At 45.5% G+C, this 27,737-nt stretch overlaps 1 protein-coding gene across 4 annotated transcripts in view; it reads right to left on the bottom strand.

The window, feature by feature from the left end:
- Window positions 1-20,988, bottom strand: part of SLC25A18 (solute carrier family 25 member 18) — a 52,096-nt gene extending 31,108 nt beyond the window's left edge. The window contains exons 1-4 of one of the 4 annotated variants that reach the window (XM_068277265.1): window positions 20,892-20,988; window positions 20,709-20,797; window positions 10,558-10,641; window positions 7,113-7,235 (exon numbers count right to left, since the gene is read on the bottom strand). In XM_068277265.1, coding sequence (XP_068133366.1) covers window positions 7,113-7,235; window positions 10,558-10,574 — 140 coding nt within the window. In that variant the 5' untranslated portion in view covers window positions 10,575-10,641; window positions 20,709-20,797; window positions 20,892-20,988. Of the gene's footprint in view, window positions 1-5,919; window positions 5,998-7,112; window positions 7,236-10,557; window positions 10,642-20,708 lie in introns of those variants that run through there. The other 3 variants (XM_068277264.1, XM_068277266.1, XM_068277267.1) reach the window with 3 other exon arrangements.
- Between the last annotated feature and the right edge of the window lie 6,749 nt (window positions 20,989-27,737).

The following is a 27,737-nucleotide window of genomic DNA, read 5'->3' as shown; positions in this document are numbered from 1 at the left end:
ACAGCATGGGAGAGCAGGAGAGGAACAGGAGTGAGATAGGGGAGCACAGCATGGGGGAGCTGGAGAGGAACAGGAGTGAGATAGGGGAGCACAGCATGGGAAAGCAGGAGAGGAACAGGAGTGAGATAGGGGAGCACAGCATGGGAAAGCAGGAGAGGAACAGGAGTGAGATAGGGGAGCACAGCATGGGGGAGCAGGAGAGAGGAACAGGAGTGAGATAGGGGAGCACAGCCTGGGGGAGAGGGAGAGGAACAGGAGTGAGATAGGGGAGCACAGCATGGGGGAGCAGGAGAGAGGAACAGGAGTGAGATAGGGGAGCACAGCCTGGGGGAGCAGGAGAGAGGAACAGGAGTGAGATAGGGGAGCACAGCCTGGGGGAGAGGGAGAGAGGAACAGGAGTGAGATAGGGGAGCACAGCATGGGGGAGCAGGAGAGGAACAGGAGTGAGATAGGGGAGCACAGAATGGGAGAGCAGGAAAGGAACAGGAGTGAGACAGCTTGGGGGAGCAGGAGAGAGGAACATGAGTGAGATAGGGGAGCACAGCATTGGGGAGCAGGAGAGAGGAACAGGAGTGAGATAGGGGAGCAAAGCATGGGGGAGCAGGAGAGAGGAACAACATGGGGGTTCAGTAGTATTAGAGGTGAGCTCAGTATGGGGGCCAGAAGTGAGAGAGGGAAGTACAGTATAGGAGTTCAGTAGTATGTGAGGGAAGCACAATATGCGGGGGCAGGTGTGGGGAAAACTGTATGGAGTAGCAGGAATGGGAGTAGAGAGAGTACAGTATGTAGGACTAGGAGGCGGTGAGGGGAGTAATGTATGGGAGAACAAGGGACCAATTAATCAGATATTTGTATTGGGGTCCCACAACGTGTAGTTACACCACTGCACTCTGAAGTTCTCTTGTAAAATAAAGATATTGGTGAGTGCATGACTCTCACATTCACTCATTCACTTCTCAGAAACCCTCACTATGATCACATATAACCTGTAAGAACTGCTAAGTGTTCCCACCCAGTAGCAGAAGACTGTCAACAGATTCAGGCCAGGTCTGGTAGATCCCTAGATCCCTTATGTTTGGCAATGATTACTGACACAGGAGAAGAGCAGTAAATCAGGCCCACAGTGCCAGGCTGAGGGCAGGGTGCTGCAGGGTGTTGTCACCACAAATGGAACTGCTATAGCTTTAATAACAGAAGATTTTGTAAGGTGCTGAAAGCAAGGCAGCATGATTCATCATAGCATAAGGGGGTGGGGGGTTATCAGCTATAAAATTCTACCAAAGGAAATTCACCAGCTTGGGCTGGTTGTCAGAACTGACCGAGCCTGAAACAGCAGCTTATCTGAAATAGATCGAGAAGCATTGCCAACCAGGGATAAAATGCTCATGGCCTGGCAGTCACGGTGTCGCACCTAGTAATTTGTTCTCTTGGAACATACAGTTCAGGTGTTCAGATTTTCAGCATTCTGATTCTATATAGTGCACAGAAATAAAATAACTATGCAGCAAGTAAAGTCTGTACTGCTCTCTGCCTTAACTGTACTTCCAAATCGGTGGTATACTAGGTAGTACAGGGTGAGTATGGTGGCAGCTGTTTATTAGTAAGTAAGCCATGTCTTCAGTACAGCTCTAGGTATTGCTAGGACTACTGACTAACAGGTTGCTTACTTTGTTTTTCTTCATGCTATACTAGTGTCAATGCTGCTACCAGTCAGTTCACAAAAGTAACAACTGTTTCTGCCTTTTGCAGATAATTATTCATGCAGAAAAAGTCGAGGCTTGAAAAGAAGAGCAATTTTTGCTATCAGTTTTCGTAAATTATTTCTGGTTGCAAATTGGTTTGTGCAAAGTTGAGCAGCGTTTATAGCAAATCGGTAGCCAAAGTAGAATTTCACTATAAGATTACCTTATTACAAGATACAGAAGCCCATGGAAGCAGCATGCTTTGCCCGGTCTGTTTGAGACGCAATGTACACTGTCTGTCTGCAGACACAAGATGCAGCTTGCCTGGAACTGTCAGTGTCACACTAGGAGAATACTCGGAATGTGTAGTGAATGAAAAGGAATGCTGGAGACATGTATCACTGTGTGCAATCAGCTGATGTGACCTCTAGTGACCCCAACACTCTACACCAAACGCTCCCCACTGTCATCAATAGACAACACATCCAGCAACCATTAGCTGGAACAGCTAAATGAAGCACAACATACATGGACCAGCGCTAAATAACGGATGCCAGGGCTGCCTGCTATGCGAACTGCGACTACTAATAGCGTGCGCGAAGTGTCCACTATTAGTAGTTTCAGTTCGCATAGTGGGTGGCCCCGGCTCTCGCTATGTAGAAGTGGCCCAGATTTGTTGTGGAGGTTTAGGGTGTGTGTGTGTGTGTGTGTGTGTGTGGGGGGGGTTAATGTTAGTTGCACACTGGGGGGGGGTTAAGGTTAGGGACCCAAGGGGCCAGGTTAGTTGCCCACTAAGGAGTGGTTAAGGTTAGGCGACTGGGGGGGGGGGGGGGGGAGGTTAAGGTTAGGCACCACCAGGGGAGGGTTCTTTGTGGGGTGAGGTTAGGTCATAGTGAAATATCTGAAACTGTTAGCAATATTTCACAGTAGAATAATAATAATAATAATATTTACTGTATTTTCTGGACTGTAAGACTCACTGTTTATACCCCAGAAGGGAGGGGGAAAAGAGTCATTGCGTCTTATAGTCTAAATGCAAAGAGTTCCTGACTTGTGAACAACTGCCAATACGAACCTCCAACCCGCCGCAATGTCGGGAAATCCCTGTTCTGTGCCGATGCACAGGAGGACACAAAGGGGCATAGAGGATGACACAAGAGGGACAGACACAAGAGACACAAGAGGTACAAGGAGGCATGAGGTACAAACAGAGGCGTATCTGGGTAATATGGCGCCTATGGCAAACACTAAAAGTGAACCCCCCTACTCCTTTTTCTCTTGAAGGGTAGCTAGGTTAGGGTGCAGAGTGTGTGGCTAGATGAAGGGTGGCTGGGGCAGGGTGGCTGGGTCCGACTGCAGGCTGAGTCTGGGTGCAGGGTGGCTGGAACAGGGTGGCAGGGTCTGGGTGCAGGGTGAGTCTGCATGCAGGGTGGCTTGGGCAGGTTGAAGGGTGGCTGGGTGGGTGGCTAGATGAAGGGTGGCTGAGTGCAGGGTGGCTTGGTGCAGGGTGAAGAGTGGCTGGATGCAGGGTGAAGGGTGGCTGAGTAAAGGGTGGCTGGGTGCTGGGTGGCAGGGTGCATGGTGGCAGGCAGGGTGAAGGGTGGCTGGGTGGAGGGTGGCTGGGTAAAGGGTGGCAGGCAGGGTGGAGAGTGGCTGGGTAAAGGGTGGCTGGGCAAAGGGTGAAGGGTGGCTGGGTGCAGGGTGAAGGGTAACTGGCTGCAGGGTGAATAGTGGCTGGGTGCAGGGTGGCTGGGTGGCTAGTTGAAGGGTGGCTGGCTGCAGTGTGGCTGGGTGAAGGGTGAATAGTGGCTGGGTGCAGGGTGGCTGGGTGCAGGGTGGCTGGGTGCAGGGTGGCTGGGTGAAGGGTGGCTGGGTGAAGGGTGGCTGGGTGAAGGGTGGCTGGGTGAAGGGTGAATAGTGGCTGGCTGGGTGCTGGGTGAAGGATGGCTGGGTAAAGGGTGTCTGGGTGCTGGGTGAAGGGTGGCTAGGTAAAGGGTGGCTGGGTAAAGGGTAAAGGGTGGCTGGTTGCAGGGTGGCTGGCTGCAGGGTGAAGGGTGGCTGGGTAACTGGGTGAAGGGTGGCTGGCTGCAGGGTGAAGGGTGGCTAGGTGAAGGGTGGCTGGGTGAAGGGAGGCTGGGTGAAGGGTGAAGGGAGGCTGGGTGAAGGGTAAAGGGAGGCTGGGTGAAGGGTAAAGGGAGGCTGGGTGAAGGGTGCTGGGTGAAGGGTGGCTGGCTGCAGGGTGAAGGGTGGCTGGCTGCAGGGTAAAGGGTGGCTGGCTGCAGGGTGAATAGTGGCTGGGTGAAGGGTGAATAGTGGCTGGCTGCAGGGTGGCTGGGTGAATAGTGGCTGGGTGCAGGGTGGCTGGGTGGCTAGTTGAAGGGTGGCTGGCTGCAGGGTGGCTGGGTGAAGGGTGGCTGGCTGCAGGGTGAAGGGTAACTGGGTGCAGGATGGCTGGGTGCTGGGTGGCTGGCTGCTGGGTGAATAGTGGCTGGCTGGGTGCTGGGTGAAGGATGGCTGGGTAAAGGGTGTCTTGGTGCTGGGTGAAGGGTGGCTAGGTAAAGGGTGGCTGGATGCTGGGTGAAGGGTGGCTGGCTGCAGGGTGAAGGGTAACTGGGTGAAGGGTGGCTGGATGCAGGGTGAATAGTGGCTAGGTGCAGGGTAACAGGGTGCTGGGTGAAGGGTGGCTGGGTGCAGGGTGGCTGGCTGCAGGGAGAATAGTGGCTGGGTGCTGGGTGAAGGGTGGCTGTGTAAAGGGTGGCTGGGTGAAGTGTGGCTGGCTGCAGGGTGGCTGGGTGAAGGGTGGCTGACTGCAGGGTGAGGAGTGGCTGAGTGCACGCCCGGGGATGAAGGGTGGCTAGGTAAAGGGTGGCTGGATGCTGGGTGAAGGGTGGCTGGCTGCAGGGTGAAGGGTGGCTGGGTGAAGGATAACTGGGTGAAGGGTGGCTGGGTGCTGGGTGAATAGTGGCTAGGTGCAGGGTGGCTGGGTGCTGGGTGAAGGGAGGCTGGGTGAAGGGTGGCTGGGTGAAGGGTGGCTGGGTGCAGGGTGAATAGTGGCTAGGTGCAGGGTGGCTGGGTGCTGGGTGAAGGGTGGCTGGGTGCAGGGTGGCTGGATGCAGGGTGAATAGTGGCTGGGTAAAGGGTGGCTGGGTAAAGGGTGAAGGGTGGCTGGCTGCAGGGTGGCTGGGTGCTGGGTGAAGGGTAACTGGGTGCTGGGTGAAGGGTGGCTGGGTGCAGGGTGGCTGGCTGCAGGGAGAATAGTGGCTGGGTGCTGGGTAGTTGGGTGAAGGGTGGCTGCGTAAAGGGTGGCTGGGTGCTGGGTGAAGGGTGGCTGCGTGAAGTGTGGCTGGCTGCAGGGTGGCTGGGTGAAGGGTGGCTGGCTGCAGGGTGAGGAGTGGCTGAGTGCACGCCCGGGGGGGGGGGGGGGAATGGCTGGGTACAGGTCAGGATGGCTGGGCAGAGTGAATGGTCGCTGGGTGCAGGCCGCTTGCTGTACTGCTGTACCTGTATCCTGGTGCATGCCGCTCCCCCACCGCTGCCATAGCAGAGTTCCCACCGGCGTCATGTTAACAGACCACCTAGTGAGATCCTTGGACAGAGAAGGTGCACAAGCTACCCACTGTACTCCAAATGCAGGAAGTGATGTCACTTCCACATTTGAAGTACAGCGGCCAGGTAGCTCGAGCGCCCTCTCTGTCCAAGGATCTCACTAGGTGGTCTGTTACCATGAGGCCAGCGGAGACGCCAATGGAGACGCAGCAGGGGGGGGCGCTGCCAGGAGAGGAGGCAGAGCGGTGGTGTGAGGGCAGCGGTGGATGGGTTGGGGGACGCAACCCAGGAGGGGAGGCAGACAGTGGGGAGCAGTGGCATGGGGCAGCCATGCCTGCACCCCTCTAGATCCGCGTCTGGGTACAAAGGGGGCATAATCCACAACATGCCCCTCCACCATGGATGCACCAGGTTTAGTATACATTTTTTTCCCCTGGTTTTTGCCCTCTAAACCTAGGTGCGTCTTATGGTCAGGCGCGTCTTATAGTATGAAAAAATACAGTAAATTTACCAATATTCTACTACCGCTATTTGCTGCGTCCTTTCAATTGAAATTTTTTCAGTTTATGCTGCACCCAAATTAGCATGCAGCACTTTCAAATGTTATGCACTACTGTGTATGTATGCTTCTTTATCCATAAATATTAATGTACTGGCACTACTTCAGCCCACTGTGCACTCTGTAGCTCACCTCATCCTCCTCGCTTACTTCCCATCTGCTGCTCCTCTATGCCAATCCCTCTGCTGTCTGCCAATGAGGGCCTCTAGAATAAATACTGTATTCAATAAAATGATTGGTTAAAAAAAAAATTAAATAAATACTGTATGTTGTGGATTTCATACTAAGCACACTTTAGGGCCCCTCTTGGGCCCCCATGGAAGGTAAAATTGACAGCCTGAAACCTTGGGCCCAGTACTGTAGAACACCTATAAGCCCCTGACGACAGCCCTGCAGCTAATTATCCAGAGGGCTCCATTCACACCTCTCAGGTCTCTTTCCCACTTGAGTGTTGCTGATCGCATTTTCAGCAATGCACAGTTCATGCGATCTGCAAGGACATCAGAAGTGCATAAACTGATGTTTACAGCAATGCCTTGCCTTTCAGTGCAACGCATGATCACATGCAGTTTTGTACAAATGCAGGGTGATCACATTCATTATAAATGAATAGGATTGTGACCACATCAGGAAAACAGCAAAGCAATGCAAGTGCTGTGTGTTGCCATGGCAATGGACAATGCATGCTGCACACAGGTGGGGAAGGGGCCTAATCCTTACTAACCTACAAAGTTCTCCATAATCTGTCTTCTCCGTACTGTATATCTCCTCTGTCATTTCCCGATACCAGCCCCACCACAAAGCCTTTGCTCTGTACACAATCTCCTTTCCTCTGTCCTTATGGTGCCCATACACGATACAATAAAAACGTTCAATTTTCCCTTTTATTCGATCTAAATGATCAAATTGAATGAAAGTTGAAAATATATATATTTTTTTTTTTTCGATCAAGAAATTCGAAGGATTATCCCGTTTTTTCGAGAAAAATCTGATCGGACATGCTGGAAAAATCTTCATATTCGATCTAACAGAATAATCGAATGAAATTATCTAATCAAAAAAAAAAATGAAAAATTGTACCATATATGTATGTATGTATGTATGTATGTATGTATGTATGTATGTATGTATGTATGTATGTATGTATGTATGTATGTATGTATGTACCACAAGGCCACCTTTACAATTACCTTTACAGGACTTCTCACAAGCATCTCTCTTTTCTTCAAATTCCACATCACATTAAACCTTGAGATGTGCCTTAAATTTTACCGAATAGACCCTGCCCAAACCCAACTACAATTATATTCCCATCATGTACTTACATTCCTCGGTACACGCCTTGTCCTTGCTGATTCTGCAGTCGAGTCTTCGCCAGATCTATGGGAAAGACGCAGGTGACTCCCACCAGGCCAGCAATGCCTCCATTGATGAGTTTTGCAGGTAGGCTGTATGTAGAGATTACTATTATTTTGTTATATCTAAAGCACCAACATATTCCTTGACACTGTACATAGTACTAAATAGTGGGGAGCATAGATACATAAGTAGCTAAATATACTTTACATTACAACCAGGACATCCATGAACACAAGTACGAATACATACAACTGATAAGTAGTTTGAAGCATTACAAATACTGGTACTCGTATTTACTACAAATGGTACAATGCACTGCTCTGTTATCTGCTATGGATAGAATACGTCTAATGTGACCTCATCAACTGCTACTTGAAGAGGATTCCTTATCAACTCACCAACTTAACTAACAAATAAAGCAACAGTTTGGAACAATTGGTCTTAAGGTGGCCATATATCAGGCCATACATCAAGGTGGTCAATCGATCATCCGATTCAATTATTATAATCGGATAAAGGATTATAACCTGATAAAAATCTGTGCCGCCAAGAGCATGCCCTATCGGTGATGTGACTAATTTTAGTCCGAAATTGGTTGCACGTATCGATTGCACATGCTGCAGTAGCCGACATGCTCGATCAGGTGCGTACTGGTAATGGCGTGCGATGCCGGAACAAGCCCCAGTGGCGACAACCACGTGGGGTGTGTGTGTATGTGGGCGGAGCACAGAGCCAGCGGCAGACACCGACAGGTAAGGTATACTCATCGGTAAACCGGGGGCACATTTTACATTGGGGAACAGTGCCAAGGGTGGCGGATGCGGCGTCATCACAAGGCCGATTTTTGAGAGATTTCCTGCTGAAATCGATCAGGAATCAGCCTGCAGTGTGTGGGCAGGCAACAGATGTCTCTCTGATCAGATTCGATCAGAGAGAGATCTGACTCTTGGTCGATCTGTCTATCATCGTCTGATGCATGGGCACCTTTAAAGATTGTCTTCCATATTGGAGGTTCACTACAATGACAGAATTTCCAAAGTTTTGACCCAATGTGTACTTGATGGTTTTAGTGGCAGTGAGACCCTGGTCACAATCCTATGTATTATTATTATGCAATTATATAGGGCTTCAGTAAACTGAACAACGCGTGTCAATAATTGTCCCTGGGAGAGCCCTACTAAAGTCTATGGCCAGTTTGAGGGGAACTGGAAAGCCAATTAACCTATTGGTACGGTTTTGGAAAGAAAACTGGAGTGTCCAGGGGAGAATGTACATGGCAGTAAGAAATGTTCTACCTGTCAGTGCCTTTCTGATATTCTTGCTGTACAAGCGAAGCAAAGAAATCACTGCGTAAATTGTGCCTTGGCTAATTGCCTAGGTTTTTCCTCATCAGTAAATATGACAGAGCTCCATCCAATATCTTGAATTGAAAATAATAGTAATAAGGATAATTTAAAAAATTTTTACACAGAGGGTATAATGGAACAGATTGCAACAAGTCTTCAAGTAAAACAATACTAGAATACAGTATTTGTATGTATGTGTATATGTATGTGTATATATATATTTTTTTTTTTAAATCAACATGTTCAAATCCTACATCAGTCAACAACAGAAAGTGAGCTTTGTGTACATAGTTATTATTTATAAAGGCAGCTCGCTGCTAAACATTGGGAAAGCCGCACACATGATCTGTTTGGCCTTCTGAGCCTGAAGAAGAAAGGTGAGAATGGCTAAGGTGAAAAACTGATGCTGCTCATAGCTGGCCTTTGACCTGAGCGACCGGAGCGTCGCTCAGTGCGCGGCAACCAGGGGCGCATGTACACAGCACAGATCGCCCTCCTGACTTCTTGTAACTAGTCTGACCCTGGCCACATTTGTACCTGGCTCCGGGTCCGTCAGTGGCTGCTGTGGGTGGTAGCTCCGCCCCCCGGTGCTAATGGGGGTGATGGAGGGCAAAGACTCCAGGAACCTGCTGCTGCCTCTTGCTGCAGGTGGCTGCCTCTTGCGCCGCCCTCTAGAGGCACTAGTGAGAGTAGTGACAGTGATATGTGTCCTATAATGTATTTTAAAGAGACTCCGTAACAAAAATTGCATCCTGTTTTTTATCATCCTACAAGTTCCAAAAGCTATTCTAATGTGTTCTGGCTAACTGCAGCACTTTCTGCTATCACAGTCTCTGTAATAAATCAATGCATCTTTCCCCTGTCAGACTTGTCGGCCTGTGTCTGGAAGGCTGCCAAGTTCTTCAGTGTTGTGGTTCTGTTATGAACTCCCCCTTCCAGGCCTCTCTATGCACACTGCCTGTTTATTATTTAGATTAGGGCAGCTTCTCTCTTCTCTCTTATCTTTTACAAGCTGGATAAATCGTCCTCTGAGCTGGCTGGGCTTTCACATACTGAGGAATTACAAAGAAGGGCAAAGCTGTTTGCAGGAAGTAAAGAGCAGCCTGAAACTTCAGTGCATGAGAACTGCAGGGGGAAAGAAACACACAAATGATCTCTTGAGATTCAAAAGGAAGGGTGTATACAGCCTGCTTGTGAATGGATGTATTTTTCTATGTGTGGACATACTGTACATCAACCTACTTCCTGTTTTGATGGCCATTTTGTTTGTTTATAAACAAACTTTTTAAAACTGTTTTTAACCACTTTTAATGCGGCGAGGAGCGGCGAAATTGTGACAGAGGGTAATAGGAGATGTCCCCTAACGCACTGGTATGTTTACTTTTGAGCGATTTTAACAATACAGATTCTCTTTAAGGAGGAGGGTGAGGGTGGTGCCGGGGAGGGGGTATACTTGTCCTTTTATACAGTTAAGTAATTAATATGTAAAGGGGGGGGGGGCGGGCGGAAGTACTTAGGGCTGTGTTTATTATTATCACTAGTCATCTTTTCAGCAGATCTTGAGCTGTTTTTTGAAAAATAAACATTTCATTTAGAAATGCTATCAATTTTATTTGAATTCCAATTCAGAGTTCTGTCAGACTGTTTTTTTGGTTGTTGCTGTTACGCTTTATTCTTGCAAAGACAAAAGTGAGTGGCCCATATGCAGTTCACTTTTTCTCCTCAGTTTTCTCCTAGGTGATAATTTCACACCTTGTCATAAAATGCCTTTTAAACCACCAGCAAGCAAGAAAATACAATGATTTTGATAGCACTTTCTCACCAACTTTTAGGTACTTGTTCAATTGTAAAATGCTGAAAAGTTATTTTAAAGAGAAGATGAAAATGACCTCCTAGGAGATAACTCATGAGAAAAGGTGAATTGCATATGGACCTGTGTGTGAGGATGCCCGGGGAGCACCAAAATCAGGTTTCACTCAGGGCGCTGCGAAACCTAAAGCCGGCCCTGATCCTGCTTATTATAGTTTCATCCAATTCCATAGTATATTATGATTATATGACTGACCTGATTTTCTCAGGCATGGTTATGCTGCACTCTTGTTATATATGAAACAATGTTGGGTGCAACACTTGACCGTCAGAGGCTGGCCTATGGGAGTAAACAAAAGCAGTTAGGTTTTGTAACAATTTAAGCCTGGCACACACATTTACACTACACGGAGGTGGTGAAAATTGGATGTGTGTATGCACCCTTAGGTGGTCAAACACAATACAATTTTTTAACTATTTGTTCAATTTAAGAATTGCAATACATTTTTCTGACTGATTGTAACATTTCAAAAATATGACCAATGTACCACACACATTTGTTCAATTTTCCCCCAGTTATGATAAAAATGATTGAAAACTGACAAAATTGCTAGGGTGTGTATATTAATAAATTGACAATCCAAAACACACCATACAATCTTTAGAAAGATTGAAGAAAAATATCTAGCATTCCGGATCGATTAAAATCGAAGAAAACGGAAAATCCAATTGGATTTTTCAGTCGAATGAAAAAAAAAAAAAAAAAAAAAAAAGATATCCGATCGTTTTTATTGAATTGCCGTAAAATCGGATCATTTTATTGTATCGTGTGTGGCCACCTTTAGTTTTGCAGGTTTATGTGCTGGCTGCTAACCATACATCATGTACACAACACATGTAGGTAGTGAATCTTGTTAGCTGTATGCTAAACACTTCAGTCAGCATCCTTGCTGAACAGCTGGTAAGATAAAAATGTATATCGGGTGTAGGTACAGCCTAGCCTAACACTTACCCAAAAACAAATTTTAGCAGAAGAAAGCACATTCACAACCATTTGCATGCACAGATAGGTTTATGTACAGTACATTTACATTTATTAGGTTAGGTAAATTAAAGTAGGTGACAATATTTTTTTTTCATAATTTTACAGATATAACTATATTAAAATTTCTTTGGACCTCTAGCTACATAGCTCTACAACTATGTATTGTGTATTAAAGCTCTCATAGTACATGAGACATAGGCTGAGGGATGGAAGGATTTGTCTGTGACCTGTCCACACATGAGCAGCTTGCTAGCAAAAAGGATTAAAACATGCCAGCAAACTAGCCAAGCAGTACACATCCCAAAGTTCCAGGAGGAGAAGACTCTCTGTGCTCAACAAACATGGCTCCTTGTGGACAATAAGTTGGCTCCCATGACTGACAAACTGCAGCCGGGGAATGGCGGGATATCATATGGTACCATGGTTACACAAAAAAATTCCAAGTAGAGATTCAGTCTGCTTTCTTGAGGCCTGTTTGATACTGTCATGGGAATAAGGTGACTTAATGACCTGCAGGCATGTGACATTGCAAATACTCTTATCTTCAGTAAAAAGATGAAAAGGCAACAAATTGGGCAACATTAGAACAAAGGCCTCCCCCACAGCAACAGTGTTACACAGGTGTCCATGTACCTATGAACGATCTTGTGACATGATCAGTACTGGAGGAAACCTTTGTCCCCATGACCTGGTCATAGCCTGAGGACAACAGTACCTAGTGTGGACAGCACTATCACAAGCAGGCTGATATGATCATTGGACTTGGAAAGTATAGTGCTTAATTTTTGCATAATCTCATATTTGTTTCAGCGGTTTTGGTTTTCCACCCTGCACCTCCACCATGTTATGTGTGAAGTAGAAATTGTCACTTTACGCTGCAATAAACATTGGCTCAATTCACTAAGATCATGCTGGAGATAATAAGGCAAGAGAAAACTTGCCGCCACACAGTGAGAGATAAACACATATATAAGTAGATAAATACTAGTCCTACTTACATAACAGATGTATTGTGCTATCCACGTACTGATTCCTGTGAATTTTATAAAGGAAAAGCAGAAAAATCTAGTCTAGGCAGTGGCCGTCTTGCCAAGCTAATGCTGACATCATATCCTCTCTGACTCTTGTTTCCCCCCCTCCCTTCTCTTGCTCATTGTGTATTCATTAGCTGCCCTCCTCCCAAAGTCTTCAGACACTCCCACTGAGGTGTATACTAGGAACTACACTGTCTTCAGACACTCCCACTGAGGTGTATACTAGGAACTACACTGTCTTATTCTCCAAACGCTGAGCCACCTCAGCCTTGCTTGTAAACACAAGTGAGCAGAGGCGTTTCAGATAAGAAAGCTAGGCAGGGAAATAAATGGAAGAGGAGGAATATATTATAGATAAAAAGAACTCCCAGAATTCAACTCTTTGGCACTGTTTGGCACTAGGGCCAGTGCTCCTAAAGTAAATGATAACTACAAACCATAAGAGCAGAAAAAGTTTTGCAAGTTTTGAATGCAGGATTAGCATCTTTATCACTTAATACACTCAGACCAGTTGCTGTTGAAATTTGATTTTTATGGTGACAATACCGCTTTAAGTTGCCTCCTCTGTAGTTATTTTCACACGCAGTTAATTAACAGCCTGTCTTTAAAAACTTAAGAATTCTGAAGTTATTTTAAAGACAGAAGAGTTAACTTTAGGTTTGCCTGAGGTAAAATGTTTCCTGAATACTAAATGCCTCGTCACCACGGTGATAACTCTAGAAACATTTTAAAGGCAGGAGATAAGCTTAGTGAATTGAGGCTGAAATCCCAGAATGAGGTGACCGATAGATGGATACCCAGGCCCTGTCCTCCATGAAATGATCTCAGCTTTATTGCACTGCTGCAAAACCAGGCTGTTGTACTTGTCAAATGTACGGTATATAACACAAATATGTACTGGAGAGGGGTAAAGATCACATTTCTACTTCTGCTCACTTTTTAGCAGTAACAGAGGGACCGTCCCATAGGCAAACACAGAGGGGGATTACAACTGCCCAGAATCCCCCCCCTCAGACTGGGGCTGTTGCCGTGTCTGGGGGCAGGCACAAGTTGAGACACCAGAATATCTGCAGGCATCCTGCAGCTCAGCTCACACCTTACAGCACCGTCCCCTTTTTTCCCTGCTGCAGTTGACTTTGGATGTAGCAGCAGCGTGTGTACAGAGCATGGAGCAGCAGCGTGTGTACAGAGCATGGAGCAGCAGCGTGTGTACAGAGCATGGAGCAGCTCTGGGGAAATTAATAGAGCACAGAGCCAGGTATAAGCACAGCCCTGTGCCCCTGCTGTGTGAATGCTTCACTTTCCCCTTCATTACCAATGTCAGCTGTCCTCAATATTATCTGGATCCAGTATACAAATATTAAACACTGCGCCGGATTAATGGAGACAATACAAAATATCTTTTTTGTTATAGACACCTATTGATTCTTGATGCAGATATCGCTACTGTAAGGATCACCACATCCCCTACCAGACTCACAGAACAAGAACAGCAGCGCTATCTCAGGGCTGGAACCCACAAGAGCGGTTTTGTGAGCATTTTGGCAGCGCTGCGATACGCTAGCGTTTTGCCAAAACGCTCAGCTAATGTTAATGGATGGGGCAACTTCCACAGGAGCGTTTGCGTTTCCCAAAAACGCAAACGCAGAACATGCAGCATTTTGGGAGCGTTAGCGCTTCAATGTAAAGTATATAAACGCTGGCGTAATCGCTCATCAAAACCTGCAGGGAGCGATTTTGCTAGCGTTTTAAAGTTAACACACTGTAACAAAATTGAAATTAATTGAAAGGACCAATCAGACTTTAAAACGCTAATCGCTAAACAATCGCTGGCAAATTGACTGTCCAATATATCAAAAAGAGAAAGAGGCCTTGCACATCCCTATGTAAAACTTGTAGGTTTATTTGAAAAAGATTAAAAGGCATACATTACTATTCCAGTCAGCATGGCAGAGAGAGGTAAGGCAGGTGGGGAGGTCGACAGCCGTTTCACGCCGTCACATACAGTGGCGCATCGCCAGGGCTTACGGGGTTACCGCCAAGGAGGTTAAGGGCATATTCACAGTGGGACGTTGTGGTTTAATACGACATTAAAGGCGCAACGTGTCTGCGTTTAGAGGTAACGCACTGTAAGCAGTGAGTTACCACAGTGCAACATTTTCAACGCGACAATAACGTCGCACTGTGAACGGCCCACAGGATTATCATTGCAGTACGGTAATCTGCGTTATAAGACTTTATAACGCAGCTCCGCAACGTGGCACTGTAAATGCGACCTTATTATGTTTCAATAGCACTTCACTTCTGTTTTCCCCTTGATTGACTTTTTTTTTTTTCTAATTTTCCAGTTGCATTCTCCAAAGGAAAAGGACTGTTGTCTGTTACAAATAAGGGTTTAAAAAAAAATTGTGAAAGGACTTTGACAAATGGTGGAAAAAAAGATAAAGCATATCTGTCCTGACTTTTATAAATCTGCCCTGCACATTTGGGCCTGTTAACCAAAATAATCAGGAGTGAACTACCGAGTCCAGACACTAAGGGGGTAGTGGTGCCTCATACGGAGCACCTCTGCATGTTGTATGGCAGGGCTGATAATGTCGCTCTTCCAGTTCCAAAATAAACCGAAGAATTGTTGCTGTGGAAACTTTTTCTGTGCTGCCCATCGCCATGGAGATCCTTTTGGCTGCAGCTTCCACCCGAATCTAGGCCAGATCTAATGCCTTGGAAATGGCATGCCATTGACAAGGAGCACCAAGCTGACCTTAACCCTCTGCCAGCCTCACCGCATCACTTTCACATTGCCATTTATGACAGTAGTAGCTGTCAGACTGGCCCTGCCTACCCACTGCGCTTTACCCTTCCCTCATAAAAACCATGACACAGCTGGATTTATACAGACAAAGCCAGTTCTATGACAGTATTATAGAAAATTTTCATAAGCCTCTGGGTGGTATCCTATTGCACAATAGTGATGAATGGTGCTGCAGGACACTGTATTATTCACAAAAGTCACCCTGGCAGTCTTCCACCAACATCAATAAAAACCAGCCCAGGTTGCTCACGCTCAGTATTATTATTATTTTATCACATGGGAGCAAGCCAGCTGATGACAAGACTAGAGATGGCTCGAACCTCCGATCTTCTGTTAGCGAACATCGAACGCGAACTTCCGCAACAGCTCGGTTTGCGCGATTTGTCGCGAACCGCAATAGACTTCAACGGGGATGCGAACTTTGAAAACTATAAACATTTATGCTGGCCACAAAAGTGATGGAAAAGATGTTTCAAGGGGTCTAACTCTCGGAGGGGAGCATGGATCAGTGGGATAGACGCCAAAAGTCCCGGGGAAAAATCTGGATTTGACGCAAAGCAGCGTTTTAAGGGCAGAAATCAGATTGCATGCTAAATTGGATGCCTAAAGTGCTTTAAAACATCTTGCATGCGTATACATCAATCAGGGAGTGTAATTAGAGTACTGCTTCACACCGACACACCAAACTCACTGTGTAACGCATCGCAAACAGCTGTTTGTGTAGTGACGGCCGTACTTGACTGGTGCGCACCATGGCGAGAGTGCAGGCCATGGTGGTTTTCAAGCCCATATGGTCGCCGGGCTGTGGTAGCTCAATGATAGAACAACAGTGACTGTCCAGCTGATCCAATTTGGTCTGTCCACAATGAAGCAACGACCTTATTATCTTGGGTGTGCCAGCCCCACCCCCCCCCCTCCCGAGACACTCATATAGCCAGCGGTCATTGCTTCATTGTGATACGCAAGCCCCTTCACTGCGGCAAGGTAACGATCACGAAGGGGAATTGGCACATGTACATGCCTTTTGTTTTATTGTTGCAGCTGCAGTGCAGCCAGAAAAATTAGACAGGCATGTACACACACCAGAAAAATTATTATAGCGGCCGCTGCTAGCTAGCTTAAAAATTCAGGAATCCACCTGGAGTCCTGGTGGTGGCGGAGAAGGCAGTCAAGCGGCCTGCAGGCAGAGATGCTTTGTGGGGAGCAACTTAGTCTTGGGGCAGGCAGTCCGTAGGTAGGTGGGTGCACTGAACAGGTAGGTATATGCAGTGATGGGTATTACAAATGTGCACCTATCACACACACGTACCGTGAACATGTACAGTGACTGGAGGTATTAAATATCACACTGTGTGCGCTCACGTAACTAGGTGGGTGCACTGAACAACAGGTAGGTATATGCAGTGATGGGTATTACAAATGTGCACCTGTCACACACACACACACACACAGGTAGTCACTGAATGTGCTGGGCCTGGCAGTGGCACAGTAGGAATTACCACCAAGGGGCCAAAGGCCAGCTGCGACTGACTGACAGGGCTGTATATAATGCAAGTGGGCAACACACAATATATATATATATATATATATATATATATATATATATATATATATATATATATATATATATATATATATATATATATATATATATATATATATATATATATATATATATATATATATATATATATATATATATATATATATATATATATATATATATATATATATAGACACTACTGTAGCCAAAGAGATCAGTAGGACTGCCAGGCAATTGGTATTGTTTAAGGCTAGGTTCACAGTAGGACGTTATTATCCTGCGTTATAAAGTCATATAACACAGTTTACCAAACAGCGATGTTAAGGCTATGCGGTGTTCACTCTGCAATGTTAGCATCGCGTTGTAAATGTTGGTAACGCACTGCTGCACTGCGTTACCTATAAATGCACACATTTACAGATCCAGGGAAGCATACTTTTCACTGCCTGTATGCTTCCCTGGAACTATTATATGCAATGTTAACGCGCTATTAATGTGCGTTACATCATTTTTGTTGCATAGTGTTGCAATTTTGCGTTGCGACTTAAACGTCGCACCACAAAGCAACGTAAGGCCTGGGGCACACCAGAGGAGTTTTTCTGAGCGTTTTGAGTTTTTAAATCTGCTGCTAATGTTATCCTATGTGTCTGTGCACACTGGAGCAATGAGGTTTTGTAAAAAAACCCATAGCATTACATTGGGAAGAGCTTTTAGAGGTTTCAAAAGCTCTTCCCAATGTAATGCTATGGATTGTTTTACAAAACCTCATTGCTCCAGTGTGCACAGACACATAGGATAACATTAGCAGCAGATTTAAAAACTCAAAACGCTCAGAAAAACTCCTCTGGTGTGCACCAGGCCTAACACTGTTAACCCTAGGGCTGGTTCGTACTGCAAGAGCTTTTTCTAAGCGCTTGTGATTTTAAAAGCTCTTGCTAATGTCATTACATTAGCAAGAGCTTTTAAAATCACAAGCGCTTAGAAAAATGTGTGTCCTCAACAGTGATGTGATTTTATAAAAATCTCCCATAGCATTATTATCAAGGGGTTTTCAAATCACTAGCACTCATAAAAAAAAAAATAAAAAAAAAAAATAAAAAAAGGCCTGCAGTGTGAACCAGTCTTAAAAAAGAAACCAATATGGCAGCTTCTACTTTATTCTCAGTTCAGTTTTCCTTTAATGGCAAACTTGAGGGTAGGTGCACACATAACACAACAACATGAAAGTCCGCGTTTTAAGTCATGTGCGGATTTGTGTGTGCATTTTTGCTGCGTTTTTGGTGCATTTGCGTTTTTTTACCACAGATGCATTTTTCAAGCGTTTGCCTGCGTTTTAATGCATTTGCGGTATGCATATAAAAAAACGTATTTGTGTTTTGTATGCAAATAACTAGGAAGTCAACAGAAGCAGAAATACATCACAAAACATAATTTACAAGAACGCATACCATTGTGTTTCCATTGACTTTCATTATGTGCTTTTTTGTTGCGTTTCTGCATATTATGCACCAAAACCAGCGTTTTTGAAAATGCATATACTTTTTTTATATGCGTTTCTTCCTGCGGCCCAAAGACTTCCATTAGCGGCAAAAACACAGCATTTTCCGCAACGCTAGCGTTTCTGCTAAGTGTGCATCTAGCCTGAAAGTTGTAGAGTATTTCAGTAAGGACATATATTAACTATTGTAAGCTTATCCTGAAGGAGATTTTTAATGGGACCTTCACATCCTGACACAACTAGCCTTGCCATATATGGTATTATTGATTATGTTTCATGTACAGAATGGTATAGTCTCCCCCCAGTGGTGGGGTGTGTATCAGACAATGGGCTCTATTCACTAAGAGGCAAAAACACCGCAAAATTTTACCCCTTAAATTTCCGCCAGCGGTAAACTCTGCATTTTTTCCACATTCACTAATATTTTCCGCATGTTTTCCGCATGCGGGAAAAAAGATGCGGTAACAGCCATTATTCATGTGGAAATCATGCGGTAAAAAGGTCGCATGAAAAAGTGTTTTAAAAAAATGTTAAAGTCCAGCAAGCACAGCCCATAAGCCTCCAGACTTCATTAAAGTCAATGGGATGCGGAATATATCACCTACTACTTGTAGGTGATAAAAAAAAAACAAAAAAAACGGTAAATAACGACGAAAATGATGCTCCTGAACATTTTTGAGAATTCATTTTTTTATTGCGGAGGTGTATGGCTACCCCACCTTTGGCTGCAATTATTAGTTGAACAAACACAGAGCTGTTTTGTCATGCTTATTTTTCAGCAGAAAAAGAATAGTGACCCATTAACAGAAATGGCCAATAAGATGATAGTAATTCTGGCTTGGAAAATATATACATCTTGGAATTGGGCTAATCAAATTAACTTCCTGTCAATTAAAAAAAAATTGCATGCAATCCAGAATTAACTTTTCATAGACCATCTTTCCCTAAATAACCCACAATCAGCTGTGGTCTTCCAAGTAGACATGATCAATGAGATGCAAATTACTTCTCCTTGCATTCCATTTTTATGTAAATTATATGCAGCTTGAACGTGGACCAATCAGAATAACTTCCTGACAATATTTATTGGCCAAGTTCAAGCTGCATAAAGGTCCGTACACATGCCGGACTGGAGGCAACAACGGGTTCGTCGTCACCTCCCGCTGGGTGGGCGTTCCAACGACAGTCCGGCGTGTGTACGCACTGTTGGCGGATTGCCGGCGGATCGCTCAGAAACAGCCGTATCAGTCCGCCGACAGTGCGTACACACGCCGGACTGTCGTTGGAAAGCCCACCCAGCGGGAGGTGACGACGGACCCGTCGTTGCCTCCAGTCCGGCGTGTGTACGGACCTTAACATTTAGGCCTCTTTATCACGAACTGTTGACAGGCAGTGAAATGCCTCTCAAACTCTCACAACTGCTCACTGCTGCTTGGTAATGCTTGCTGAGCACACAGTTCAACAGTTCGTGGAAAAGAGGCCTTACATGAAATTTTAATGCAAGAAGAAAGGATTTGCATCTCATTCATCACACCTATTTCAAAGCTAAAACTTCTCACCTGAACTAGTTGACATAAACAAGAGGTAACGTAGTATTGCAGAGGGCGATACCAAGGGCAGTTTCAGCTCTGTCAGCCAAACCTGGTACAACATGAACTGGCTACATTCTGACCCCACATCTTGAGTACATTTTCCTACAACTATACTTAACCCACAATCCTATGTTACTTCATTCTTTGTACTGGTGACCACTATCAAAATCATTCAAAGTTCCTTGAAAATATTAGGGTGTGAACACACATCCAATTTTGATTGGCAAATGACTAGCCAATTTTACACACTCCAGGTAGTATATGGCTCCTGTCACCAGTGGCGTAGCTAAGGAGCAGTGGGCCCCGATGCAAGTTTTACAATGGGGCCCCCCCAAGCACTCTATACGTAACAATTGATACGGCGCACCAAAACCTGCCAAGGGCAACTACAGTTTCAGAGGTGCAAGAAAAGGGTGGGAAACAATTTGTTAAGGATTACCACTATTCAAAGTATCTATAGAAGTAATTATTATGAGCACAGGACCAATAGAGAGCTAATACTGTAGTTGAGGGAGGGCCCTTCGGGGCCCCAATGCAGTCGCTACCTCTGCAACCCCTATTGCTACGCCCCTGCCTGTCGCGCTGCATCCATTGTGTTCCATTGCAAATGATAATATAATAACATCCCAATGCAATGCTATAGTACATTCACATCAGTTGTACGGTGCAACAGGTACTATTGGAAGAAACATGCAGCATGCTGGTCGTATACAGTGGCAGTGAAGCATACTTTCAATGGTACTGTGTGCTTCACTGTATGTGTCGCATGGCACTTCTAATGTAAATACCAGTAGAGGTTTGCTGCATGGCTTCCATTCTCCAGCCTTGGCAAATCAACCCCAAAATCTCTCACAGCAATCTAAACAGTACAAATACAACTTACCTCTCAATGTGCACTTTGCGTTCCTGCAGAAAGTTGCCTGTAGTGATGAGTCTCACTGTAGCCAGCTGCTTGTATGTCAACAGATTTGCCTTTGAAAAAGAAAGAAGAAAAAAACTTTGAAACTTTGTAAAAGTTGTGCACAGCAATCCTCAGCCGTGGGTATGGTGTAATCTGGTATGCAACCTTTGCTGATTGTTTAGTGTCATCACTTGAATTCTGTGATTAGTCTCCAGCCTTTTCTGTAAACCTTCCAGGATCCCTTTTTTTTTCTTTGCAGAATGCAGATCACAGGGTTCGGCCTTTGGGAGTGACAGGGAAAAAGGGGTGGAGAGCAGAGGCTTCCTAATGACCAGCGTGGTTCTATAATGCAACATGCGGCTTTCCTTTCAACAGGGTCAAAGCTAATCCCAACATTGCAATGATTTCTATTATTTATACAGAAGGCCAAATCCGTCCCTCTGAATTATGGCTCTGCAGAACAGAGTGGCTGCTTACAGATTCTGCGAGTTCCTCTTCCTGCGGATGCAGGCCAGAAGCACAGCTTATGTTCTCGCTGCTTCATAATTAAGCCAGTTACTGAGTAACTACAGTAATGAGACAGAGAAGTCGCGTTTGTGTATGGAGACAATTATCTAGGCAGTTTCACAGCATAACAAAACACACGTGCAAACAGGACAGGATGTCTGTGTGCTCTATGTATAAAGACCCCGATCAGCCACAGTTAATTTGATACATCATTATTTAAAATTAATGATGCACAAAGAATAATGTTGTAGCTTTTGCAAGAAAATAAATGGAGAATACTTGCTGCACCAGTTCATAGGTCCTCATTTCCTCCTCGGTGACCAAATCTTCCTTTTTTTTTAATTATTGCAAAACTAGTTGTTTACAAAAGCAAAAATAAAAAATCCCAAAAATCATATTCCTCTCACTTCAGATTACCCTCAGAGTTGATCTCCAGGATGTGCCCCCTTTAAATAAGCAGTTTCTCCCATGATAAGCAGACAGGGCCGGATATAGCACTAGGCACAAGCCTACAGGTGCCTGTGTGCAAATCGGTTAATTTGGGCAACATCACAGGCTGCTGTACAAATAGCAGCACCAAGGAGGTCATTTGGGCGCTGTAGTTCGGCTAGATTATAGCTGAACGCTGACTACTATAGTTAGTGGTAGTGATTTTTTTGGAAGGATAGTTTTCTTAAACTTTTTTCATAGTATAAATATTAACATACAAGAGAAAGTTCACAGTGGGGCATTTTAACACACATCTATGCAACGTCAGAGTGCATGCTGTGCGATGCAATCCAACGGACTCCAGTGTCCCAACATAGTGCATGCAGTGCAATACCACATAAAGCACATGTTAACAGTGGCAGTGAAGCATACTTTTCATTGACGGTATGCTTCACTGTCTGCTCACATAACGTGGAATGCACCTTTTCCCCTCTTTTGCATTTTGTTTTATAGGGAAGGCAACGCAAGTCCCACTGTGAACTTAGCCTTCATTCTTGGTCTGACCAGTCCTCCCTGAACTCTCACTGCATCCCTTCATTCCTTATCTAGACTTAAGTATCACTACTCTCCCAATTTCAACTTATAACTAAACCAACATGACAAAACTTTTTTTAAACTTTTATTGTGGCATTTTGAAATTCACTCGTTTTTAACTACAGCAGGTCCTTGTGAACATACAAAATCCATTTCATTTTAGTGGAGCTAGGCTTTAAATACACTTTCATAATCATTTTCTCCCATCATCCTCCAGGATGACTGCTGCTGAGATATTGCTTGTCCCCTCCCCAAACGGAAATGCCTGTAAGAGTAATACATTTAAATGAACCCGCCCTTATATAAGAACTCCTCCTTCCTCACCAACTCAGTTTTTGTTTGTTTTCCATCACCTGAGGATACACCTGTAGACATTTCTTGTTTTAAGGCATAGGTTGGCCTGGGGCACCTATGTTGTTAGGCATGGTTTTTCCTGGATGGCGGTGGAAACTGTGAGTAGGATGCCCCAGTTTTAACCTGTGTGTGGTGGGTGCGGAATGTTACCTGGCTGCAGGTTGTCTAAAAAGGATCGCCGCCATTACTGCCTTCTTGCTGTGTCCAAGTGTTACAGAGCAGCTAGAGATGTAAGAAGTTATGACATACGATCTCCTGGTCCCGCACGTGTCACTTCTGCTAGCCGCTGATTGGCCAATGAGGACAGGAATTGGGGCGGTGTCTTCAAAAGCCAAGAGAAGCGCGGATTCCTCGCTCTCTACACGTGGGACGCCAGCGGCGCTGCCATGGAGCAGAAGCAGTCCTCTGCAGCAGCAGCCTCTGATGCCCGAACAAGACTTTCTCCCTCGGGGGCGTGGCTTGACGCCGTTCAGAGATGGCCGCTTGAATTCAGTGCTCCTGCTCCCCGCTCACTAGAAGCTACATTTCCTGGCCTAATCCACCTTGCTCCTGGCTATGAGAAGCACGAGAAGAAGCCAAGCCTCCACGGCAGACCCCAAGACACTCCAGACAACAAGTGGACGAGTCATCCCGGAGATCTTCAAACCACACAAAGGCAGCACGCAGGCCGCCAAGATGGCGCCGGCTAAGGAGAACGCATCAGCGCACTCATCCCCCGACTCCTCTCCCCCGACAACTACTAAGGTTGGTGACACACAAGACAGACCTTCCACTTTGGCAGACATCAGGGCCATGGCGAATGACATTAAAAACTCGCTTCATTCTGCGATAGCAGATGTGCGCAGTGAAGTGGTCGCCATCGGTGCAAGACTCCACTCCCTCGAAGCTGCGGGCGCCAAAAGGGACTCGCACATAGTGACTCTGCAACGGACAGCTCTGGTCCATACCTCACTACTTACTGACCATTCTCGACACCTTGAGGACCTCGATAACAGAGGACTTTCTCCCTCAGGGGAATCGGCACAGGTACATATATGAGAAAACGATTGCTACCTATAAATACCTCTAGCAATATGTTTTTTTCTGAGCGGTGACTCTTCTTTCAAGGTTTTGCAAAACTTGCGCAGCAACAGCCTGAGAGATTGAGATGCCAAAGTAACATTAGATTATATGAAGGGGCTACTAGAAAAAGAAATATGCATTTGTGTGGGCAAGGATTGTTGCACTCTCCCACAGCTGCTGAGTTTATTTGCTGAAATTTGGGTCCTCTTGGCAGCACTGCCCTGGGCCACAAGCGATGGTTGGGAGGCTGGCGCCGATGGGGGAGTCCAGTATAGGCACATAAGAAATGGAACTGCTCCTGACTTTCTCCACCATGCTGGAAATATGGGGTCACAGACAATCGGCTTCCCAGCCTGTTCCAGCAGCAGAGGTAAGTGTGCTAATGGTGCATTTTTGTAGGAATATACACTCATATGGTTCAGATTGGAGTGTGATTTCCCCTGTGTTTTACCTTTTCCCTTTCCCTCCATAATCTAGCAAGCTAAAAGTGCATGCAAAGCAGGGGAGCTATCGGATAGGGTTTGGAGAAACTAATGTCTTAGAAATGTTGCTATTGCAACATTGGGCTTCCCCAGCATTATAACGAGAGGATTTGTCAAGCTTGCACTAAATCTGTGGTAGCAGTAGTGATTGCCAATTTACATAAACAGCTAATGGAAACTTTCAAGGTAATGAGGAATCCCTGAGCAGTTTCAGAGAGTCATGGGTTTCCCATTTTGATTGTCAGGCTTGCAGTAAACCTATGCTAGCTGTAGAGCCTGAGGATTGTTTGCAGGAATGTGCGCTTACGATTGATGTTAGTGATTTTCCCTTGTATGGTTATACTTTCCCTTGTCCTCTGTGTCCATGCAATGTAGCAGTGGGTGCAAAGCAGGAGGTTGAGTGAAGGTGATTTGTTGCCATTGCGGCAATATGCTTCACCAGGGTTATAATAAGATGAGTTGTCAAGCCTGAACTGGAGTGATGGTGATTGACAATCTATGTAAAGGAGTAATAGAACTTTTCAGGAAATGAATCTGTGGGTAGTTTCAATGAGTTCCTTTTTTCAAACTTGTTTCAGATCTGTTTTGCATTTGCATTGGTCTGCGATCTGTTTTGCATTTGCATTGGTCTCCGATCTGTTTTGCATTTGCATTGGTCTCCGATCTGCTTTGCATGTGTTTTAGATCTGCTTTGCATGTGTTTTAGATCTGCTTTGCATGTGTTTCAGATCTGCTTTGCATGTGTTTCAGATCTGCTTTGCATGTGTTTCAGATCTGCTTTGCATGTGTTTCAGATCTGTTACTTTTGCATTGGTCTCAGATCTATTTTTTGCATTGGTTTCAGATCTGTTTTGCATGTGCATTGGTTTCAGATCTGTTTTGCATGTGCATTGGTTTCAGATCTGTTTTGCATGTGCATTGGTTTCAGATCTGTTTTGCATGTGCATTGGTTTCAGATCTGTTTTGCATGTGCATTGGTTTCAGATCTGTTTTGCATGTGCATTGGTTTCAGATCTGTTTTGCATGTGCATTGGTTTCAGATCTGTTTTGCATGTGCATTGGTTTCAGATCTGTTTTGCATGTGCATTGGTTTCAGATCTGTTTTGCATGTGCATTGGTTTCAGATCTGTTTGCATGTGCATTGGTCTCAGATCTATTTTGCACTTGTTTCAGATCTGTTTTTGTATCTATTTGTGAAGGATATATGTGGTGATGATGCTATGTACGGTAATATGCAGAACCTAGCAGCCATATTATATTTTGTGGAAGCCATATTGTTTCATTTTTCATTGTGTATCATATGTGTATGTCTGCTTTGAGGGAAGCTGTGATTGTCTGTACGACAATATGAAGTACTTTGTATTCAGTCCTCTGGAAGTTGGAAGCTGCTAATGAGAGTTCCTTATGTAATTAGATAACGACCCCTCTTTTGTCCGGCATCCTGCAAAGGTGTTGCATTGCTTTTGAACTTTGTATTCATGTAAACAGCTACCTGTTGGCTAAAATACAATCGGACTAATTGAGTCTGCAAAGTTCAAAGTGGGACAGGAAAAGCCTTGGAATTTACATATGACAGCCAGGAAGAAATCTTTTGATATGTGTGTTAAGATACAATTTTACCTGTGGTCTGAATATTGTGCTGGAAGCGTTTGAGTGTTTGAAATCTGCAAAGATCAAAAGTGTACAGGAAAAACCTGTGAAGTTCGCATATCACAGAAAGGATATGACAAACTGAACAATCGGGGAATTAAATTATGTCTGGAAATGTAATTAAAACTAGTCTCCCCCCCCCCCCCCTTCCAAACGGGCTTGCAGCCTCAAGGCAAATCTCCCAGCATAAAAGGCAGGGGCAGATACCTAAAATCAGTCCGCTCCTGACGGTAGCTGAAGCTAGGTGGACTCCTGATCCAATCAGAACTGTGTCCGTCCACAAAACCAAGTCCAAGGTTCTTCTATCTTGATCCCGGTTTATTTTGGTAAGCAAATATCCTTGTGTGTACCTTTGTAACCTTTTATTTTGTAATTTTTACTCTTTGTAAATCTTGTGTATATATTTTCTGCATTGTTCCACTTTTTTCTGGAATATTAAATCGTTATTTAATAAGTTTGACTTCTGCTGTACTAAGCCAACGCTCATAGCCTAGAGACTGCAGTGTAACTTGCGTTACAAGATTCAGTGCCTGATTGTGCCTTGCTACTGTACGATTGTACTGTGTGCGTGGCGTTCCCGTATTCAGCCTAAAGCGCAAAGCTGACCCGAATACAAAAACGCGGACTGCGTGTAGATCACTTGACAGCAGAGTGAGAATCGCTGAAGTGTCTATCAGCAGATAGTGGTGGCAGTGAGAAGTGCTCTGGGGGGTCACAGCCTTGTGTCAGCTCGACTAAGGCTGCTTCCCCTCTCGATCTGGTCAAACCCGCAGTCGGGAACCGTATCTGCAGGCTTGCCGCGGGGCCGGTTCCTGACAGTATTTGTTTCAGATCAGTTGTGCAGTGGCTGGATGGTGTAATGGTTAAGGACGCTGCCTCATCTCGGCTCTGCCTCTTCAGTAAGCCAGCACCTATTCAGTAGGAGACCTTAGGCAAGTCTCCATAACACTGCTACTGCCTATAGAGCGCGTCCTAGTGGCTGCATCTCTGGCACTTTGAGTCCGCCAGGAGAAAAGCGCGATACAAATGTTTGTCTTGTTTCAGATCTGTTTTGCATTTGTTTAGATCTATTTTGCTTTGTTTCAGATCTGTTTTGCTTTGGCATTGGTTTCAGATCTGTTTTGCTTTGATACGAAGGTGGAGGATTTCTGCTCTCTCCACCCATTGGTGTCGGGGAACAGATTGGATGTGTTAACCACTTCCCGACCGCCGTATGTACAATTGGCGGCCGGGAAGTGCACCCCGCAAGGACCGCCGTATAGACAAATGGCGGCGGTCCTTGTAGGGGCATGGGCGGAGCGATCGCGTCATCCGTGACGCGATCCTCCGCCTCCGCCTGGCGCCGCTCACCTGTCGCAACATCCCGCCGGCCATACTGAAGCGCCGGCGGGATGTTAACCCGACGATCGCCGCATACAAAGTGTATAATACACTTTGTAATGTTTACAAAGTGTATTATACAGGCTGCCTCCTGCCCTGGTGGTCCCAGTGTCCGAGGGACCACCAGGGCAGGCTGCAGCCACCCTAGTCTGCACCAAGCACACTGATTTTCCCCCCCCCCCCGCCCCAGATCGCCCACAGCACCCATCAGACCCCCCCCTGCCCACCCTTCAGACCCATGTTTGCACCCAATCACCCCCCTAATCACCCATCAATCACTCCCTGTCACTAACTGTCAACGCAATTTTTTTTTTATCTGCCCCCTGCTCCCTCCTGATCACCCCCCCCCAACCCTCAGATTCTCCCCAGACCCCCCCCCCATGTACTGTATGTATCTATCCCCCCTGATCACCTGTCAATCACCTGTCACTCACCTGTCAATCACCCGTCAATCACCCCCTGTCACTGCCACCCATCAATCAGCCCCTAACCTGCCCCTTGCGGGCAATCTGATCACCCCCCCACACCAATAGATCACCCGCAGATCCGACAT

This window comes from Hyperolius riggenbachi, chromosome 3 (genome assembly GCF_040937935.1).
Source record: "Hyperolius riggenbachi isolate aHypRig1 chromosome 3, aHypRig1.pri, whole genome shotgun sequence".
Taxonomy (NCBI): Eukaryota; Metazoa; Chordata; class Amphibia; order Anura; family Hyperoliidae; genus Hyperolius; species Hyperolius riggenbachi.
Note: the sequence above shows the minus strand (reverse complement) of the source record. Positions and strands in the feature narration are given on the sequence as shown.